This window comes from Cavia porcellus, unplaced genomic scaffold, assembly GCF_034190915.1.
Source record: "Cavia porcellus strain 051 isolate PalLab524CR breed Dunkin Hartley unplaced genomic scaffold, mCavPor4.1 scaffold_15, whole genome shotgun sequence".
NCBI classification, from domain to species: domain Eukaryota; kingdom Metazoa; phylum Chordata; class Mammalia; order Rodentia; family Caviidae; genus Cavia; species Cavia porcellus.
In genome coordinates this window covers 43,116,787-43,140,015 of record NW_026947498.1, presented here as the reverse complement: position 1 = coordinate 43,140,015, position 23,229 = coordinate 43,116,787, and the positions used below count along the sequence as shown (strand labels likewise).

General features: G+C 32.0%; 1 protein-coding gene across 10 annotated transcripts in view; it reads right to left on the bottom strand.

Annotated features, from left to right (window-relative positions):
* Epha6 (EPH receptor A6) overlaps positions 1–23,229 on the bottom strand; it is an 806,211-nt gene that overhangs the window by 652,938 nt on the left and 130,044 nt on the right. For all 10 annotated transcript variants that reach the window (XM_063224800.1, XM_063224799.1, XM_063224791.1 and 7 more), the window contains one exon: positions 18,950–19,613. In XM_063224800.1, coding sequence (XP_063080870.1) covers positions 18,950–19,613 — 664 coding nt within the window. The remainder of the gene's footprint in view (positions 1–18,949; positions 19,614–23,229) is intronic.

Below are 23,229 nucleotides of genomic sequence, written 5' to 3'. Positions count from 1 at the left end.
ATCAGCAAAATTTATGAGCTAACTGAATGGTACCTACAGAGAAACTATTTGAAACATAAATAATGGAAAAAGATGCAGCATGATAGTAAGATTCTAAAAAAAGGTAAAATTTGCTATATTAATATAAAAGACCAAGGAATATTGTCAGGGATCAAAAGGATAATTTACAATGAAAAAATTGACCAATTGTGCAAGAGATTGTAATATTCCTAAATGTTGTATGTGTCCAATAGCAGATCTTTCAAAAGACATTAAGCAAACACTAATAGAATAGCATAGAAAAATTGACAACCTCAGAATGATATTCAGCTACAGATACTTTCATAATGCTTTCAATATTTTTGATTGAAATAAACATAAAATCATTATATAGCTGACCTGAAATATGTGCTTAATTAACATCACCTAATTGATATTTATAGAACACTTCACCTAAAAAGCTAGAGAACACATTATGTTGAAATGTACAAGGAGCATTTGTAAAGATAGCATAGTGTAAGTAAAAATCAAGTATCGGCACTTCAAAAGGGATTCAAGTCATATAAAATATATTCTCTGATCACATGGGAATCACTAAAAACCTGTAAAAGGATTATGTAGACATTCTTACTTATTTTAAAAATATGTGATTATATAATATAGTCCATGGGCTAAGATTATAACTTATTTTGAACTGCATGAAAAGTTAAAAGTAACATATCCAGATTACTAGGACTCAACTCAGAAAAATTTGTAGCAGAACATTCCTATACTTTAAAGAAAGAAAGCCTCAGTTACTAACTTAAGAAACTATTGTTGGAAAGGGAAGCCATGGGGGAAGCAGAAGGAGCAGCAGCAGCAGCAACAGCAGCAAATGAAACTCAAAGCAAATACAATGAAATTAACAAAGATGAGAATGAAAACCAATTAAGTGGGAAGCAAGCAAACAATAGAAAAAAGAATGAAATCAAAATTGTTCTTCAAAAATATTGCTAACATTAATAAACTTATATATTAGATGAGCTAGGAATATAATTTAAGAAGGATGTAAGATCAGATGAATGCATAAGGATTACTTGTATTTGTATCTATGAACATCAACAGTTGGAAACACTTACAAATGTTATCAAAATATGACATACTTAGGGAACAATCTTCCCAAAAGATGTGAGCAATTTGTACTGAAAAACAAGGAAATATTATTGAGAGAAATTGAGAAAAATATATGGAAATCTTGCTGATGAATAGGAAGGCTATTGATCAATAGTTTTAACTCAGTCTCAGTCAAAATCCCATTTCCTTTTATGAGGGTCCTGTTGGAGGGAAACTACAACTAAAATCACAGTAAGATATCACTAGACACCTTTTGAATATATAAAATTTAAAAAGGTTGATCAAATCAAGTATTGGTGAAGATCTAAAACCATTGAAACACTGAAATTATTGGTGAAAATATAAAATGAAATAAACCTGTAGTGGGTTTATATCTAGATGTCTTCCAAAGCTCGCTCTTCTCCCTCTTTTTCCAAGCCATTGTGACAGGAGCAGCTTTCCTCTTGGCTGACTTTCTCTAATACTATTTCTGCCCTGGAGCCAGTGGGCTAGGAACCCTGCCCCTCACCACCTAACATCAACAAGAAACAAAAACCTTTCCTTCTTTAAGCTGGGAGTGTAAAGCATAAAACTTTTTAGAAAAATTTTCTTTAAGATTTACATATGTATTTACTATATAATCTGTACATTCCAGAGAGAATATAAATCAAATTAAATAACTATATAAAGCCAAATATGGTAGTAAACATCTATAATCCAAGTACTAAGTACATGGAACTAGGAGGGCAGAAAATTTTGAGGATAGACCAGGATACATGGTAAGAAAGTGTCTTAAAAATTAATTAAATTAAAAAATGAAATAAAATAAGACAGAGAACTATATATTTTAGAAACTTTTTGTATGAATCAAAATAGAAAATTATTACAATGTTCATTAATATATGAATGCATATTAAAATGATCTAATGTTCAATACATTATTGATGCAAACAAATATATGCATAATTACGCTGATGTAAAGCATATCAAATATTTTTGTATTATGTGAAAATTTAGATTCTTAAAATTAAGATCAGACGTGCTGTGGTTATTGTCAGAAGATACATTGTTCATATAAAGTCATGAGAGGGTTGAATGACCAGACAGATATAATCATTCATGCATAAAACCAACTACTCAAATACATAAAAATTAAACAGCAGTTGCAAGAACAAAAACTGGCAGGAATTATTCAACCAGCTGGAATAGTTAAGAGCGACTGATTCAAAGATTTCCATACACAAAAATGAGAAAATGTTGTAAGATTTTATGATATATAACTATATTCTAATTCATAACTGTTACCTCTTTATTGGACCCAAATTATCTTTTGTCTATCCACTGTGTTTACTTTGTTAGCCATCATGGGTAGAAACACTGTAGAATGCCAACACATACTGGTACAATTAGTTATTTTTGGAACATACAAATCCTCAAAGTTTCTTTCATTCATCATCTTGGTATTTCCCTCTTGTACTCTAAGATTAATGAAATTGCTGATTTTTTTCAGGAAGAATGAACCAAGTGTAAGTTAGCCAAATAGTGTATGTACACCAAATAAGGCAGTAACTGAAGCTATTCTGAAATAAAAGGCAGATGGGTTGAATTTCTTTTAATGTTTTTAATTCAAAAGTTTCACTTCCCACGTATCTTCATCTGTCACTTAGTTTTCTTGTTTCTATTGAAAAAAAAAAAAACCATCACTTCTATGAGCTGGGAGACACAATAGTGCATTACTGGCAGATACACAAGATCCCTGGGAAGCTGGGTCTTCCAGACACAGGGCCATTCGTCCAGCATGGATTTTGCAGCAGCGTCTTCTCTCCAGAGCCCTTTCCTCTCTGCTTGTCACTTTATCCTTGATCACTAGGTGCCCATAATGTTACAGGCAGCTGAGTTACTTAAAAAAATTACAGGCAGTCAGACAGGACTGGACCCGCAAAGGAACCAGTGCAGAAGACCAGATACCTGGCAACCTTGTAGGAGACAGACACTTCTGCTGTGGGCCAGATCTCAAGACAAAAGGCAAAACAAATGCAATCACAGCCTAAGTATAAACACCAGGGATTGATACTCTAAATATATATGCATCACTTTGAGGAAGCCAGGAGTCCCCATCCCAACCTCCTAAAGAAAGAGTCACTGCTTTTTAAGTATGCCTGCTTGCTGCTTGATTCGCTTCCGAATTTGTCCCTGAGTTGGTCAATTTTACCTCAAAATTAATCTTCTTGGTTGACTATCATTCTGTCCCACATCATGCCCATCTGCATGATGTGCATGTTCTCCTCACTTGGACCCATCTCACCTGCTGGTTTTGCTCTATAAAAGTTCCTAGAAAAGACAATCTTTGGCAACCCACTCAGGACCTCTTTTCTCTCTCCCAGACAGAAGCTTTCTTTCTCTCAATAAATATATTCTGCTCTTAAACTCCACTGTTACTAACATTCATTCTTTGATTTTAGAGAACATGAACTTTACCCCACATTTAGTAGGTTGGGCGTTTCTAGTCCTCTATCAATAACTATCAAGTACAGCCCATTTTAATTCATCATATGCATAATATATTTTTAACATTAAAATTGGAGGGGGGGGACAATTTTAATGGACATTTTTCTTAGTTCTGTAATAGTTAAGATTCAAAACATCTTTATTTTGAACAGATGATCCAAACAGATCCTAACTATTTTCTTATGCAAAGAAAAGGAATAAACTGTAACCCAAATGCTTTTGTGTCCTTTAGGGGAAAAAATACAGATGTATACAGTACACAATGGGGAAAAAATCACTTCAGCGTCTACCTTTGCATTGCTTCTTCCAACCCAGCATACATTTGTCTTGCTTTGAATATACTAAGACTTTCTTTACAGTATCTTTGATGTATGTTACTTTCTCTTTTAACATGAGTATTTACTCTGAATTTTATTTCACAGTTTTCTATTAAAAGGGACAAAAAATTTCAAATAATGTTCATTTTAAACACATTTTATAACAAGCAAAGTATACAAAAATGTAATTTCCACACAAGTATATGTGCCTCCATAAAGGTAATCAGAGAAGTAATTAAATAATATAGATGAGTGTGGCATTGTTTGCGTGCTTGTTTGGTAGGGTCATTAAAATTAATAGAATAAATAGTCTCTAAAAGCTAATATATATGAAATTATTGTTTGCTAATTCCACATCATACATTGATAAAGACATTTCTGCCATTGCTGAAATGTTAATCTAATCTGAAAGTGGAAAGAAAATAGGATTCTACTAGAAACTATTATGTCATATAAAACGTTTTCTTACAAATTTTAAGTAAAAGGTAATTTGAATTTTAATGCTCATTTGCCTATGTGCATCTACAAAGAATACAAGATTAAGTCACAAATTTGTAAACAAATGTGTCCTCAGTGTCTATCACGTCAAATAGTTAATATATTATAAAATGAGATAATGAGCTAGTACAAAAGAGGATTTTTGAAAAAGGTCTCTGAAGTCAATTATGGACTGACACACTCATGAGAAAACACATAAATCTCACAAATACGCAATCATACACACATATATTTGCACAAACATACATTTGGTTTTTACTCATAAGATCTTAAGAATCTTGCAAGAGATAGAAATGTAATCCTTTTGAATACTTTGGAAATTATAATCTCTAGATGCTTTAATAAATGCCTGAAGCTTTCTTTCTCTCAACAAATATATTCTGCTCTTAACCTCCACTGTTACTAACATTCATTCTTTAATTTTAGAGAACATGAACTATACCACACATTTAGTAGGTTGGGAGTTTCTTGTTCTATATCAATAATTATTCACAAGTACAGCCCATTTTAATTATATTTAAAATTATATTTAATATATTATATTCAATATACTATATAATTATATTACATTATAATTATACTTATATTATATAATTATATTTAATATATTATAAAATTATATTTAATTATATTTTATATATTTATATATACAAGCCTAAATTTTTAGTAAAATATTTTCACTAAAGGTTTTATTCTATGTTTTTAAGTATAAAAGTGCCACCTACTAATAACACACTAAAAATGAAAAGTGTAACAACCTTATTTGTATTTACAGATATACATTTGCCTATAAAGCAAGTGTCTGTACACATTATTTGTAAAGGACCAGACAGTAAAAATATTAAGAGTTTACATGCCTTTTGGTCACCCACACAATTCATCAACCCTGCTACTGTAGCTTCAAAATAAGAAAAGGAATGTATAAATGGATGGACTTGGCCGTGTTTCAAAAATTATTTATAATAGCAGAAAGAGATTGGTAAATAGAGTATAGTCCACCATCCAGGGTACAGGTTATGATAACTCAAAATACAGAATTTTTTTGATTGATCAGAATCATATTTAATATCTGAATATCATTTTCTATCAAACAGATAACAAAAATTAATTTTGGCTATAAATTCATTGATATTTACCAATGTTTGCTTTGTGTTTTAATTTTTTAAAAAACTGTTGTCTCATCGTAGCTGTAAACTTCCATGTAAACCTTAATTTTTATCCTACAAACCAGAAAGCTATTTTTTCCACAGGCATCATTTTACTGCAACATTAAGCTCACTATGGGAATTCTTTTGTCTACACAACACATAGCTCCTGTACTGAAGTACAATGGATGCTAATTTCCTATGTTCTAAAGAGAGATAGTTTCAGTTGTGAAGGTCACTCTTCGAGGTTTAGGAAGGTATGACGGTTTTGTCTGTACATCCAAAGCATTGCTACTTACCCATCTCAGACTGTCCTCTATATAATGAAAATCATTACCTTAAATAATCTATGTATTCTCCATTAATTTTTGATCATACTTTAGTTAATTCATGAAGGTAATACAACCTATTTTCACTTTTTATATATTACCATTGATAAGTACTCTAAAATATTTTCCCTTGAATTCATTTTAATATTTGCCTGAGACATTCTCCTTGTAAGACTTTTCCAGTATTGTTCTGTATTTCTTTCCATTATGATTTCACACAAAATTTGAAATCATTTCTATGAGTTCACAATGGCAAAACAATAGAAGTATTAGTGTACTTTGCTTACAGTTGTAAATTTATTTAACATTTATATCTTTAAATATCTCATCAAAATACTGTTTATTCTATTCTTTATATTACTCAAAAGAAACTTCTAATTCACTGTAATAGAAAGCATATTCACTCCCACCTGCAATAAAAATAATTAACATGAAAGCAGTAATCTATGAATAACAAGTAACAAATGTGCTGTGTCAAATGGGACAGCTAAGAAAATATATGAATGTACTTACAGTATAAATAGGTAAATGTTGAACTTATATGGTCATTTCAAAAGAAGCAACAAACTTACAAAAAACTGTCATGACTAAAAGCATTTACCCAAATAATATTATTTCCTATTTATTTAATAGAGCAATTTTGAGGACTTCATAACAAAGTATATTTTATATGAATGGTAAATTAGTTCATACTACTATATGTGAATATACCCACATTCAATTAGACATTTGAAAAAGCAGGCTGTCATGGTTTATGTCTGTGGCCCCCAGGCCTCATGAGTTTGCATTGTGTATTCGTGATTGGTTCATTGTCTAGTGCTTGGATTGATGGTGTCAGGCTCCACCCATACAGGGGTGGAGCCAGGATGTGATATAATGGCAGGAAGAAGGTATGTCTTGCTTTTTGCTGGTTCTTGCTTGCTGTTGGCGGGAGCCATGAACTGCGGCCCAGCCATGCCCGCCTGCCTTGGAGCCAACTGAGTGTGCACTGAAACCTCCAAAAACTGTAAGAAATAAACCTTTCCTTTCCAACTTTGGGCTTCAGGTATTTTGTCTCAGTGACGAGTAAAAAGTAACTAAGACACAGGCTTTTTGTTATAATGCAATTAATAGATTAATAAAGAATTTTCTAAAAGGCTCTTGCATAACTGTTTTTATTGCCTTTTTCAAAATCTGACAGGTTACAAATTCTTATTTAAATCAATTATAAACTATGTGTCAATACAGACAAAGTGTATAGGCCTCTTTATTGTGGAAGGATAAAAGTAATTCATCCTGAATGCTCATTAAACTTAATATATGAATAAAAAATAAAGGTGATATGTTATGAAAAAATATAAAAGATTCTATGTCCTATTTAAAGAATTCTATCTAAGATAATGTCCATTCAACAAAACAGGGTTTGAATCTTTGAAGAAATCTTTATGATTTTTCATAGCAGCCACCTTCAGTACTCACAGAAAAGGGGGATAAATCATGCTTTTTCCTTGTCTGCTGTTGAAGATAAAACACAGCTTGTTTTTATGCTCCCCAAAACTACCATCAACTGTTGCTCTTGGATGCTTCTTTACATCGTGATAGTCCTTTAATAGAGCAACTAACAATTAGAAGTCTGCATCCCTTTAAATTTATCACTGCTCTATAGTTTGCTTTAAAACTAGACTAACAGTTCCAGCAATATTTTATTATTATATTAAGATTCAGTCTGAAAGCTGTTTGTACTAAATTCATAATAAAGATAGTAATTATTTAGCAGAATTTATATTTCATACAACATTATAAGAGAAAACTACAGTCTTAATCACTTTCTTGTAATTGGCAAAAACTTATTCCACACTCACAATTTTAAAAAAACACAAGTTTATTTTGGTGCAAGAGTTTCAAAAGTTTTAGTTTGTGGCTGGCATACTCAAATTCAAAAACAGGATGGAAAAACAGTCTGGCAGAAGAAAGCTGCTTATATCACAGTGCTCAGGACCAAGAGAGAAAAGAGGAGCCTTGGCATGCTTGCAGTGGCCTGCCTCTAACTAGGTCCCAAATGCTAACAGCACATTCAGTTAACCCTGTGACACACTCACTTTCAAAAGTTCAGACTTTGAGTTCATGCAGTTTGGGGTAGATTCTAGATCTAAACTAAAATAATAGTAAAATTTGTGCTCACTTTGGCAGTATGTACACTTACAAAGAAAGTAAAATTATCCACTTCAACTATTTTATGTTAAAAGTTTTTTTAAAACGTCTAATACCAAAAGACACTGGTTTTCACCTGATGACCAATTTTTAGAAATTTAAACCTTGTAGTCCTTATTATTTTTTATTAGTACATGTTGGCAAAACATGCTTCATTTCTTTTAAGGAGTAGATACATGTTCTTAACATTTCCTAATTCCTTTTTTCAGATCATCTCTAATTTACATGTATTATTTTTCTATTTGAAGGCATTGTAGACTTTTTGTCAAGTTTACTGGTACATTTAATACACATAAAGATCCCTTTCATTATAGGACTTTGGTATGGGTACATGATTTATCTCAGTTCTTCCTTTCTTCTTTCTCATTTCTTTGCTCTCCCTTCAAGCCTTTTTCCCCTTATTTACAAAAGCTTGGTTTAAATGTTTCCTTCTTTTTCTTTTTTTGTTTATTTAGTTCCCCTTCATTCCTTTCCCTCTCCCCTCTCCTTCCTAACTGACCATGTTCTATTTCATAATATCTGGTGTACATTCTGGTCCTTACATTTGCAGTGGCTTATGCCAGTGAGACTGCGGTACGTACACATTTGTGTTCTTGCCTCTTTATTCCCCTCTCCCGCCCCTCTTGGCCCACCTGCCTTCCTCATTGTAACCCCTTCCCATTTGCAAAAGACCTAGCCTGTGTTCTACAGCCTATCTTTGATTTTGATTTGTAAAATTACTTATGCTTTAGGTTTCTCATAGAAGAGAAGTTATGGAGTCTCTCTTAACTATAATTCACATAAATGTGAATATCCTAAAAATGCAACTAATTAAACTGTTGCTCATATAGAGTACACACAATCATATTTCTGTAGTTTCAGTGATACCTCTGAGCATATAGTGAAAGAACTTACAATGTGTAATCAACTTAAATGTAAAAAAATATTATTACTTATATTATGATAGTTGAAAAATTACTTTGAGTTGCACAAAATTTAGTAAGCAAAATAACATTTTATAAACTGAAAGTGCTTTGTTAAATGTTTTTCATCACAAATTCAAAGCCCTATTATTCCTAATAGTCTCCGGTGATGTTTAAGGGTTCTGTAAGAAAATAATCACAAGTTCCTCAAAATAGATGAATTCTATTTCTATAAAACAAGAGTAAGGTTTATATTTATAAAAACAGAACTGTATGGTTTGGTATTTTTATCTGGTTTCATGAAAATTTACATACATCTTAGTTTACCGCTCCTCTAATGGCCCAAAGGAAAATCCGTGGCTATCTACACTGTATATAGCTTAACTATATGTAACTAACACGAAAAACCTTCACTATACTAATTAATTTTTCACAAATGTGACAATTATGAGTAAAATCTAGATGAAACTTCCATGCCAAAGTTTTTAAGAAGTAGATTCTTTCTCTATATGCTGTTCTTCTACTAGTCAATGGTTTAGCAGGCAAGGAAGGTAAGGCTAGGGCATAGGGATGTTAAGTGCATCGTTCCACTCTGTGTAGAAACAAAGACCACAGAAACCAGGAGCATCTTGACCTGTAACTTTTCTATATATTAAAGCTATGAAATTTAGAATTCACTTCAGCTGTACAATGTGATAGCTCAAGCATTAAAAATATTAACCAGCCATTGTGGTCCACGCCTGTAATGCCAGCACTCTGAAAAGCTGAGGTAAGCACATTGCAGGTTGGAGGCCAGATGGGGAAAATTAGAAGTTACCTTTAAAAACAAGTGCAGTTCAGTGCTAATATCCTGGGTTTCATCACCAGTAACACCCCCTGACACACACACACACATAGTTATATTATTCAAGTGGAATATAACCATGACAAAGCTTAAAACACGTGGCTTTAAATTCAGTGGCTGGGGGGACAAGTGATATGTAAACTATAATAGGAAGCTAGCCAGATGCAAATCTATATTATATAATGGAAATATTACTGATAAAACTTTGACATGCAATTACTGGGATGGCAAGAGAAACACAAATAATAGGGTAGGGGTGTGTGTGTGTGTGTGCGTGTGCGTGTGTGTGTGTCTTGTGTTTAGACTGCAACTTGATACATTTACAAAAATATTTCCAAAAACATATGTTCATACAATAATTAGTTATATTGCAAACTGGAAGGGAAAAAGTAGGAAATATACAATGTTAAGCCTTTCAAGTTGAGAAAAAGCAAATTCTTCTCTGTCAAAGATAAAATTATGAAATAATATTTTAAGTACCAAAGATGAACCATGCTATTTAAAGAGACTCAGTTGTTTTCTTGAGATGTACTCAATTCTTTAAGATGTTCGCAGTTTAAATATTTAAAGAAGGTAAATGAATAATGAAGCAAATAGATAAGTTAATAAGTGGAATATACGTAAAGACTATGCCAAGGAAAGGATTTGGGATGTGTACTTAGCACATAGTTCTGGCACAACGCATTGATGGAAAGATAAAAAGGATGCTATGAATTTTAGAAACTCTTTTTGCTAGTGTATCATGAGTCTTAACCAAATGATTCTGTAGTTATAAAACAATCCTTGAACTTCCCAAATGGATGAGCATGAAACAGGCTAAAAAAGTAGTTAAGCCACCAGTACTGTATCAGAAATGGACATGGATGATAAAAGAAGCTTGCAGATAGCAAGGTCAAGTGAATCTAAGATGGCTAACAGTGTACCACTGAGGTAGTGTTCACATCTGCTAGGGACTTTCAAGTGCCTTCCTCAAAAGATTTCATCATTGCAAAGGAGCAGTCAAATCAGTGTGTTTCCATTATTCATATATACACACATATATATAATTGCACAAATTTGTGGGTACAGTACCATTCAATACATTCATTCAGGTTATGATCACATTAGGATAATATTTTTGTATCCTCAAACTTCTAAGAAAATTTTTGGTTAACTGACAGTATTTGTGCATACATAGGTAGTACAGTGTAGTATTTCTATATGAATATATAACATGTACTGATCCAATAAGAGTAATTATCAATGTTTCCATCTCCTTACAATTACTTTGTGTGTGGAGACTAAGCTTTGTCTAGTTATTTATACAATTTATAATAGATTTTTATAAACTATAGTCACTCCACTGTGCTGTATAACATACAGGCTATTACTTTTAATTGTGTTAGGGTACCTAATATCTAATTTCCCTGTATTCCTTAACACCACCCTTCTTAACCTCTTGCAATCATTATTATGCACTTGGATCCATATCTTATTTGTAACATTCATATATGAGACACAACATGTAGTATTTGTCTTCCTGTGTCTGTCTTATTTCACTTAATATAATGACATCCTGCATGATTCCACTTTACTAATGGAAATTCTTTTTATTTATCCCATTGTGTATTTTGTTAAGAATGGATGCATTGACATTTAGCTTATGAAAAACCACATGACAAGTAGACATTTAAATCACATACAGGAATCTTTGCATTATCTGATACATGAAGATAAGAATGTCCTTTCTGTGGGGTGAAGGCACAAACCATTTTTCATAGATAACCAACTTTCCAGAATAAGTAGGACTTCTTCATTCACGACTGAGACCTGTTGTTGAAAACTGACTACTGAGCCAGGGATGACACAGAGCAGCACCTGCCTGGGATGCTGGCATTTGTAGCCAGCAGGCATGGCCATTTAATTGCTCTCACTGTTGGTCTGTGATACAGGATACAATCTTCTTGATTAAGAAGGACATGTGCCTCCCACAGTCTCTGATCTGGACAATGACAACTGAAGGATTCAGGGATAGTTATTTAGCTAAATGCAAGTAATCAGGATCACTGAATGACATAAACCTACCTAACTACCAGGAATACTAATATGCATTTTTTTGGTAAATTTATTAGACCTCTTATGTGTTCTCTACTTAATGCCTCAGGGAACTGGGCTAGTGTAACTACAAAATCTTAAAAATAGAAACGAACATTATAAAAACATAAGAAAACAGAAAACAACAAAATATGAGTTCCCAGACAAATTACTCTAGAAGTCACAATTTCAAAACACATGACAAACACAGATACCCAGTAATACACCCAACACGCTAAATAATTAGATCTTTTTAGATCTCAAATCGATTGGAATGTATCCTGAAAATCCATAATGAATAAAATAATATTCATAAAACCACAAATAAATTATAAAGCAAAATAGGTAGAACTGAAACAGTAACCCAGGAGAATAAAACAGTAACAAGAATTAACTAAAACTAGTGGGAGTCCAACAATCTCGATAGTTAAGGCCCTAACCACTATAGTCAAAAGTGAAAATTCACATTCCATAAATTAGTATTGAAGTGGAAATAGTCAAAATTAGTTTTTTGTGATTTATCTGAAAAACAACAAACAATATTCAACTTTACTTTGTCTTGCTTGGACAGGGTATTTTCTATTTTTAGTCTCATTCAAACATCTTAATTTCATATTCCTCTCAAGCCAGATGAAAGCCTGCAATTGCTTCACGCAAAAGCAGCTTTGTCTGGAATGAAAGGTTACATCACAAGAGTTTATATTTAACGGTTGAAAACAATTCTAATGTGAAAACACTACTTGTGACAATGAGTCTACTATTTTATTTTTTTCCTGATCCCATCTCACCTATTGGTTTTTCATCATATCCTCAAACCCCCTTAATTTAATGTCAACAATTCCTCGTGTTCAAATTTCTTTATGCTCTCTTGCTTCGACAGTCATCTATGATAATATGATTAGACTGAAGATCATAAACTTAAAGCATAAGTGTTTCTGAACTGCAGTGCAGGATTGTGCTGTGAAGCCTTACTAACAACACTGTTTGGAGATAAAATCAATAACTCAGTCACTGAAGGCCTTTCCCATCCCATTCACCTCTGCGAATAATAATGCAATGTTTGTGAACTCCCAATATCTTTTCCTCTTGAATTTTAAGGAAGCATTAGAGGAAAAATAAATAATAGCATGTCTCTACAAAAAGGAAATGTTTTTAAAAATTCTCAGTGTTTCTGAATTTTACTTTCCACCATATATTACTTTTTAAAAATTGTATCGTGCAATATTTTATAGGATTAAAAAAAGTATCCTTGCAGAATGTATATGTTCCCACTAGGTCTAAAATTCTAAACTCAAACTAAGACATCTCTAACTTCCAATGCTTTATAATGAGACATACCCTAAGTTAATGTTCAATGTTCAATCCCCCTATTAGGGATTTATATCACTCTTTAAACTCGTAACTGAGATCATACACCTGAAAAGAATGCATTTAATTTTGCATTTTAATTGTTTCCCATTATTTCTTAATTATTAAAATAGATATAATGAAGATGTACATCAGCACTTTACAAATCAACAGTATTTTTTAATTCAAACCTTAGAAAAATTAACCTAAAGCAGAATAAATTAAAACAATTAAAATGTTTTTTGGAGCACCATCATGCCTAGAATAATCATCTTATAAAGTACGTATAAAATAAAAGTACTTATGAAAAACCAATTGATATTTGAGCCAAGATTAAAATACTGCTTACTATGTATAACAGAACCTAAATTATTTACATTTAGTTTTAAATTCGCTTACATTCTTAATATTTTATTTTAATGGGTACAGCAGGAATAAGAGAGCATCTTTCTTTTCTGCCTCTAGAATTTGCAAATGGGTATACTTAACAATGAAATAAAAGAAATAAATTGCAAGTTCAATTATCATTAACAACTTTTATGATACAAATAATCAATTAAATAGAAGTATATAAGTAACATTTCATAGCTAAAGACAGATATGGATTTATTCTATTTTAAACTACTTTATGGTGTTTTTGTCATATACCACAGTGAGTTTTCAAATTCATTCAAGCAAATCTCCAAAACCTCGCTTAATATTTCTTAGTCATCATTTTTAACATTATCATAAAGTTCCACAAAAACCTACACACTTTTCCATCTTTTGCAGCAGCCTGAATTTCAGAATGGATAGAATAATATGATTTGAAAATCTCCATAAGTGAACTGAAATCACAATCGCATGTATTAACATCATCTTGTCTCCTTACTAGAAGAAGCTGTGTTAGTAAATAAGATCCAAAGTGCACAATAGATTTGGTGAAGTGAGAAGAAACTGTTCAAAAGGTCAGAGAAACTGGGATGGGGGAAGGAGAAAGGAAGTGAAAAGGAAAATATATGTGTATACACACATACACACACACACACACACACACGCGTGCACAAAAAGTTTTACCACTAATTGCTATTAGTTCAGTAAAAAGAAATGTTTGTCCCTATATTTTTTGATCAAATTTTCATGCCTTTATCTTGTACTATAAGCAAGTATTTTGAAAATAACATACACAATGTATTAATCAATGTTACTCTCCTACAGTCTTGTTTTGGAATTTTGTATCATTGTTTTTCCTTTAAAATAAAAAAAAAATAGAAAATTACCAATGTCAAACTTGAGAAAGTAAACACAGTAACACAGAGCTCCTCTGGATTGGTTTTAGTAAACATGAAAAACTAACCTAAATTTAGTAAACATGAAAAACTAACCTAACTAATCAAAGTAAGATGCCTGGATGCCTGGATGCCTGGATGAGGAAATGAAAGAGACAGAGAAAAAGAGAGAACAGGGGAAAGGGAGATGAAAAATACACAAAGCCCAAAAGCAAAAATATTTAGGTGTCTGTTCTTCATATTATTTACTACTGTGTGACTCTAGAAAATTAAATTTTATTCTCAGTAATTGTCTGAATTCATAAATGATGGCTAAAAGTATACTCTAAATCCTTCTAGATCTAAAACACTGCTTCACACTGAAGGAAATTTTTCTGTTTCACAGAAATGAGAAGCAACAGAGCATTCCACACAGGCATAACAGTAGGTTCCACTTTTACTCAGATGACCCAATTTTAGTGCCTTATGACTGTGTATCAGTCAGTTCCTCGCCCTTTATTACAGATGTGAGCTTTAAATATATCTTTGATCTGACAGTCCTGGTAAAACAGACACAAAAATAATTAGTAAGATTGTAGCACCGAGAAGAGAGGAAATAATTTTGAAAACCCATATATATGATATTTGTGCTAGACCCTGGAGAGTGAAATTCTGTCACACAAAAATGAAGATAAAAAGAGACATTAAGCAGCCTGACAAAATATTTAAAAAAGCAATATATATGAAAAACATATTCATTCAAAAGTGTTAAAAAGGGATCAGCAGATAGAATTTGCCAAGTTTAGGAAAAGAACAACATAGGAAAGATTTTGAATTCTATGGCGAATAACTACTTTAAATAAGCATACTAGAATAAATGCTTAAAAAAAGGGTGGGGCAGGGGTTTAACTCAGTTAGACCTTGCTGGCAAGCATGAGGTCATGAGTTTGATCCCCAGTACAAAAAAAAAAAAAAAAAAAAGACAAAGAAATAATACACTAAAATTATTATTAAAACATAAACAGTGAAAAAATTTAAACCTTACTATATTGAGAAGCAGCGTTTTACATAAATGAGGTCATTTTAGCAATCCAGCTTTGTTAAACTTCCAAATAACTGCAATTGTGTAAGCAATCCCCAGTCAAATTAAAAAGGACTGGATGAACCCACTCCAGACATCCTAACTGCACAGTTTTAAGCAAATGGTTAGACAGAACATAGGGTACTTTCATAACAAAAATTAAAAACAGTGTCATAGGCTTTGAGAGTAAACAGATTTTGGAGGCTGGAAAAACAAGGAGAATGTGCTCAAACCTGAAATATATATATATATATATATATATATATATATATATATATATATAATGCTGTAATTGGAAATAATCAAAGATCAATAACTCATGTTATAACATGAAAATAAATGGTGAGAATATCATCTGTAATAATCTAAAAGAAATTTTAAAAATCATTTGTTAATATTGTTGATGAAATTAAGAATGTATGCAGATAGCTGTTAAAGCTAGCAACTTGCACACAGGTCATTCTTATAAACAAGGACAGTGACTCAGATGGCAGAGTCAAGGTCAGCAAGAAAATCAAACGTCAAAGAGAGCTAAACTCGAGCAGTTCGACTGGGCTTTAGTCAGAGAACATTCCCTGCTCCTATGGCAGGGAATCATGACAGGGAATACATGGCACAGAAGCGTGAGGACACCTAATCCAATTTCAGAGCCACAGTGGGTCAGTCACTGCTGCATTCTCCACCTTTTGGAATGCGAGAGTCCTCTGCAATTATTCCAATTCAGACTCATTTCTACTGGGGGGAAGAACAGTAACTGACCTACTTAATTCTTAGTGTTTGGAATCAACAGAGGCTTCAGCTAAGAAGCTTCATGTATATCTGGAACTATAATGCTGTTTTGGAATTGCAACATGATGCCTTTCCTTTTGTACTGTGGAAAAGTTTAGTCCAGATTCTTAAAGGATAAGAGATCCCATAGAGAAACATCTTCAAAATGAGAAATATATGAAAACTTTATAGAAACTTTATCATAATTATAATCAATACTTTATGGATAAAATAACTGATTTCAGTATCAGTACGCCATGAGCATAAAATACAAGCTAAATTCCTCTAATTTCTGTTATGCATTACAAAAAGATAATGGACATTTGTACTCTGCCCATCCTCTCACGTTCCTGCATCCAGATAAACAATAATAAAGATAATAAGACACAAAGACAGACAAGTAGAAACTCTAGACAAGCTGCTACTGTTCATCATTTGTCCAAATTCATCTCAGCAAAACAACTGAAGAACTTTTAATCATTAAAATATAAAAAGAAATTTCACAATATGAGCATAATGAGTAATAAAAAGTCTAGTGGCCATAGTAGCTGCATTTAATCTTGTGGTCAATGCCATAAAAATGCAAATATTTAGTAATGACAAATCAAATAAATCATTACTGAGCTATTCTTTAAGCATTTTAAAAACTGTAATTATTACCTATCAATATAAATAATGACTACTTAATTAAAACTGTAGGAAAACCATATGGTTGTTAGGTATAATACATTTTTCACAAGCTCTTATTATCTTCTAAATTTCACTAAATAATTTATGTATACAAAGTTTTCATTACCAAATTTCCATAAATATTTTATAATCCTCTCTAGAATCATTTATGTCTTATTTTTCTCCTCTATAGTCCTTTTATTTTATTTTTCGTGGGTACCAGAAATTGAACACATGCCTTCATGCTTGCCAGGCAGGTGCTGTACCAGTGAGCTATATCCCTGCCCTTTATAAATCTTTTATACATGAATAAAAATGTTAGATTCATCCTTTACTGATAAATACAAATCAAATATATTTTGCAATTAAATAGAGGAATGGTAATTCATGTTTTCTAAAATATATACTACAGACATCTAATGTTAATATTAAAATTCTCTAACACCAAACATGATGATTCACTGAAATCAATAGTGTACTTTTAAAAGTAGAGAACCCAAGTATTTTATAAACATAACCTCTACCTGCATACAAGTGAGTTTCCTTACTGATATTTCTCATTCTTTTAAACTAATATGAAATATAGCATCAACAAAAGGTGGTAAATTCAATGTAGTACAATAGGAAAATATTGTATAATTCATCACTGAGAGGTAAATCTCTCTTATATGTTACTATTTACCAAAAAACCACTATTTTTATATTTTGTTTCAAATATGAGTCCTAATTTCAAATATAACAGATTGTAAAGATAGCTATATACAATTTTTTAATTTGTATATTCACTGGATTAATAAACTCTCAAAGGATTACTAATGCAAAGAGCAGAAAATATTTTGTTGGAGACCAGAATAAACTGCTGACCATGAAGCGACCTCTAGCCATGTTGGAAAAGCTCATATTCACAGTGCTCTAAAGCAAGATAACACCACAGCTGAGGCAGCAGAAGACACAGGCTGGTAACCCTTCCTATTCTAGAATAAAGGTGCCAACTTAGAGATCAAACAGTTCTCTTAACTGGCAAACTTTACTGCTTGACAAAGCCTTTGAACCAACTGCCCAAGTTCCTGCTCAGTTCTTGCCTTGCCTCAGTTTCCCCTCCCTATGTTTGAAAGCCAAATAAATACAGGCTGTCCAGCACAGCTCTAAGTCTTCACTCCCAAGGAGCCTTTACTTCTGAGAGAGTTTTGACCTTCCAGGATTCCCTACAACCAATATTCCATTGTTTCTCATTATTTAAGCCATTTGTGGCACACTCGTTTTGGGATATTGGGGCTAGGCCAAATCCATGATAATAATCCATCTTGAACATTATTGAGATTTGTCACAACAACAGGAAAAGTATAGTTCTAAATTTAACTAGCATGATATGATGCTACTGTTTCCTGTTAATTAGCTCTTACATTCATGCTATTAAGAAAATTAAAAGCTAATGTGTTCTATGGGAGAAAATTGTTCTTAATAACAGCAAAGTATGAATTAAGCTCTTATTAGTTCTGCACTCAAAATCCATAAATGTAACTTTTGTATAAAATAGCCAAAATTTTTAAAAATATAAAACATGTATGAATTCCTTGTTGAATGAGCAATTCAGCTGTGCACTGATTTTAATTCAATATGAACAAGTATTGTTTTTTTCCCCAACCAACTAAGGGATAAAAATCAGACAAATCCTTATTTTGAATCGCCACTACATTTTGTTGCTACTGTTGATGTTTCTTTTCTCCATAAAAAATGGATAACACAGAAATGTATACTGGTTCATTCCTTTGCTGAAAACACTATGAGAACTTTTTCCCAACAGGGAAAAAACAAGGTCAGCCATTTTCTTATAGTTAGAATTTTCTTTCACAATTAGCTATAAGGCACTTCAATCAAAGCTTATTTGAAAATTCTTGTAGAACACATTTACTTTTCAAAAATAATGACTATGAAAGATAAATTACTGCTTCTTTCTTACCATGACAAGAACCCTCAATTTCTTCATATCCAGTACTGCAGATGCACCTTCCAAGTGGCACCAGCCAATCCCCATCAGCTCCACAGTACAGTTTAGGAGTATCACGCTCTTCGGCACTCTTCACACAAGATCCCCTTACTTCAACCAAAGAGGAAGAATCAACCCTTGGTATGGTATCAGGAAACACGGCCAAGTTTCGAACAGTGAAAGGGCACTTTTTGTAGAAAACACGGACTGAGACCAGGGCGATGCATGCTCCAATGTCTTGAAAAGCAAGATAAAATCCTTTTCTTTCTATAGGCCCCACTTCACGAATTTCAGTGTTGAGTTTGAGGATGCGATCACCCAAATCCATTTGGGTAAAACTCTCATCAGCAGCAATTGTGTCAATCTTTGTATACTGGCTTGCTTTGAATTTAATTCCATGAGACTCATCTGATTCCATATAATGCAAGTTAAATGTTTCTTTGCAAGTTCCCAAGACCCATGGGATGCTATTACAATCCCTCAGTGTAAACTTCATTTCCACATATATTTTCTGAGCTGCATCACGAGAGATCCAGTTTGTGCGAAGCCAGTTGTTTTGGTTTGGTTCCATGACATTGCATACCTGGTATGTGTGAATGGGCCTGTTGTGTTCATCCATTTCAGTGATGGCATCCCACTACAAAAAGGGAAAAATAAGTGATTGTAAAATATCAATTTTTAAACTTAAGTTATTATTTTCCAACATTCAAAAGAGTAAAAGTGAATGAAAAGGACACAAATGAAGCTATTTGAAGAAAGAATGCAGCAGCATTTTTGGAATGGAAACGTTGCTTGAGAAAAGTTTCTGAAACTGACCTTCCAGAATCATACCTTCATACACAATTACAGCACAACGAAACAAGATTTAACTTATTACATTTAATTTCCACAACTCTAAAATGGAACTGGTAATTTATCTGTTTCACAGGGTTGCTGTAAGACATAAATTATTTAAGTGTATATAAAGAAGATCTTGGGAAACTAAAATCATACAAAGTCGTATGTATTGTCTTATAAAAACAACAGAATTCATGACACTTGCATTCTTTTATTTGTCCTCATATCCAAAATTCTACAAATTGAGGCAGTTTACCAGCATTTAGTGAAGTATTTCATTGCTATTTTAGAAAAAATAAGAGAATATATTTTTCTTAAATTTATTCAAGAAAAATTTATCAAGATACTATTCTGGACATGAGAATATGGCAGTTAACTAGCTGCACAAAAGCTTTTTGGAGATTATAGTGGAGAGAGACAATAGAAATTATAAATGGGTTTAGTGAATAGCATGACAGAAAGTACAATGGGAAAAAATTTAGTAACAGAGGTAAAGAGGAAGAGGGCTACAGTTTTAAATAGGGTATCTAGAAAGGCCGTGCACAGGAAGTGGTACTCAGCAGTATCTTAGGGGAGAGAACGCTCAAAAAGTAAGTACTCAGGCTGGAGTTATGGGTATATTTTAAGAACAGCCAGACCAGATCCGGAACCACACTATGTGATGTAGATAGTGAGAAAGGAACAAACAAAATGCCTTTATAAGTATTTTAACCACTCTGGCCTTTAGTATTCTGGGGTAGATTCCTGGATGACTTTCCCTTGTATGTGTCATATACAAACATTTTATCACAGGGAGATGTTGTTACTCTTTTTCAAAGAAATTCTTAAAAATGGATGCATCTTGAGATCATAATGTAAAGTAAATCAAACACAAACAAATATATAGTTTCTCTTAAATGAAAAAAATCAATATATAAATAAAGTGTGAAATAAAAAACAAAGAAGGAAAAAAGAAAGTTTTTGTCATTCAACATGAATTGTATCTAAAACCAACCCTTGATTTAGTAAGAGTTGTTTTTTTTTTTTTTTTTTTTTTTTTGCCTATTGGTCTTGTTAATCTCTGTATATGACAATACAATTTATAGTGATATAACATGAATGAATCTGATAACTGAAAAATAAGATGTTGAGAGGAAAGGGAAAGAAGAGAATTGATGTATGTTAGGTACATGTAGTAATTCCTACTATGAATGTAATCATTATGCATTATGAAAATATACTAATAAAAATTAAAGATTAGAAAAAGAAATTACTAAAGCATTTGACTGCCTTGAAATAAATAGGTATTACCAGTATTTAAACATTTTACATAGTATGTTTCTATGCTGTAAATTTGCACAGTTCTAGAATCATTGCAGCCTTTCAGGGAGAACGTGCTAGTCACCACAGTTGATCATTTCTGTTAGAGTATACTGGAAATGATAAACCATCTTCTACGGTGCCTAAGAGTTTCCTTTCTTGATACCATTCATCAGTGATTTATAATAAAATTATTCAACATATTCTGTTTGCAGTTTCTCATTTTAACTGATTTTAGAGATTCATTTAATCAAAGCTGGTTGAATTTCAATTAGTACAATTTCCAACAGAATGGCTACTTTCTTTAGTATGTAAGACTGTGATGACATAATTGTTAATTATCTACTATAAATTTCTACAAATAATCGTATTATGTACCCAGAAAATTTAAATACAACTTATACCTAAAAATTTCATTGGTATCAGAGGATATATTCCAGAAATATGAGTTCCTTTAAAATTGAGGTTATAATTTTACAACATATACTCACTATTAATCAGGGAATTTATAAATTACTCCTCTAAAATCCTTTCACCCTAGCATAACACAGGTCTTATGACATTCTTTTTTATTTAAAAAACATAAAAAAGAGATAACAGAATTTCAAAAAACATTACAAAAACCACTTTATTAACACTAGTTAATATACTGTATGTTGACAGCAAACACTAGTTCTTTCAGTTTATTAATATGCAGGCTAATCATTCAATATAAAATCATGAGCCAAAATCATAAGCAATATGATGTAGACTACAAAGCATGAGGCCCTGAGTTTGGTTCCTACTACAAAAAAAGTTAGATGATGTTATTAGTAATAAAGTCTCAGTATGGCTAAATCAATGCTCAAAATTCTGAGTATTTCTCAGGAAAATCTCAGAAGCACTTATCTAGTGATTGCCCTTATTTTGGATAAATTTCTAATCAGAATTGATTTTGTTTCTAAGAGAACACGTAATCATTGTCATTACTATATCCTTTAATCTTATATCAGAGTAAAAATCTACTCAATAAATACAGTTTGAATAATTTTAATACTCTGAGATTTAGGTTCTCATGCTAATAAAAAGCATTGACATGCTCATTAAACAACTCTGTAAAATATGAGATTAACTTACCAGAAATGTGAAAAATCCTTTAGTTGGAAAAAATTTAAAAATTTATTACATTTAATAAAAAATAATTTGGTTTGGGAGATGTTTTAAAAAAATAAAATGTTCAAGAGTGAAATAAAATGAAAAATATGAATCTTCTCAAAGATTGTGCATTAGAATACTTAAAATAGTATGTCATTTTCCATGTTGTTTGTGATGTGTGATGAATAATAGATTTCTTTTCCTCTCACTTACTTAAAACATTGTTTTGAAGAATTTGCAAGTCATCATAGTCAATCATTTCTGCTGTACTATACTGGAAATGATGTACTGGGTACCAAACCAGTCAAAACAGATCAATTACTCTCTTAACAAAATAATAATAATAATAATAATAATAATAATAATAATAATAATAATTTACATCAGATTAAACTCCCTAAAACAAGTATGTAAATTCAAGACTGGTACAAACATAACAAGCTATGAAGTTCACTATAAAACATAATAGTACAGGTAGAAATTTTTATATATCTTATTATATATCTTGTTGGTTCATTATAATTTTCATTAAAATAAACAGGGCCTCCTAAAGATGAAGGTTCAGGTAAGAATGAGTTTAGGGGCTCATGCGTCATATGTCTAAAATGTTTTTAAATGATAAATTATGTTTTAAATACATTTAATTAGGGGGTAGGTATTTAGCTCAGCAGCATAAGCCTGCCTCGCAAGCAGGCAGTCATGAGTTTGATCCCTGGTACTGATTAAAACAAAAAAGACAAAAAAAATTAATCTATTTTACTTTGTAAAAATAATCTCATAATAACCTAAGCAGCCAGATTATATTCACAATACCTAGATTCCTTAGAATTACAAAGGAGCATGTGCTGTGTTCTACAGAGAGCCAGCTGTTAACCTTAGTCAATCTCATTTCTATTTCATTGCCTGATTTCCATCTCATACCATGAGAAGCTTCGCATGTGTGCATCTATGATCATCCAGTCCCTCCTTAGCTACAAACAACT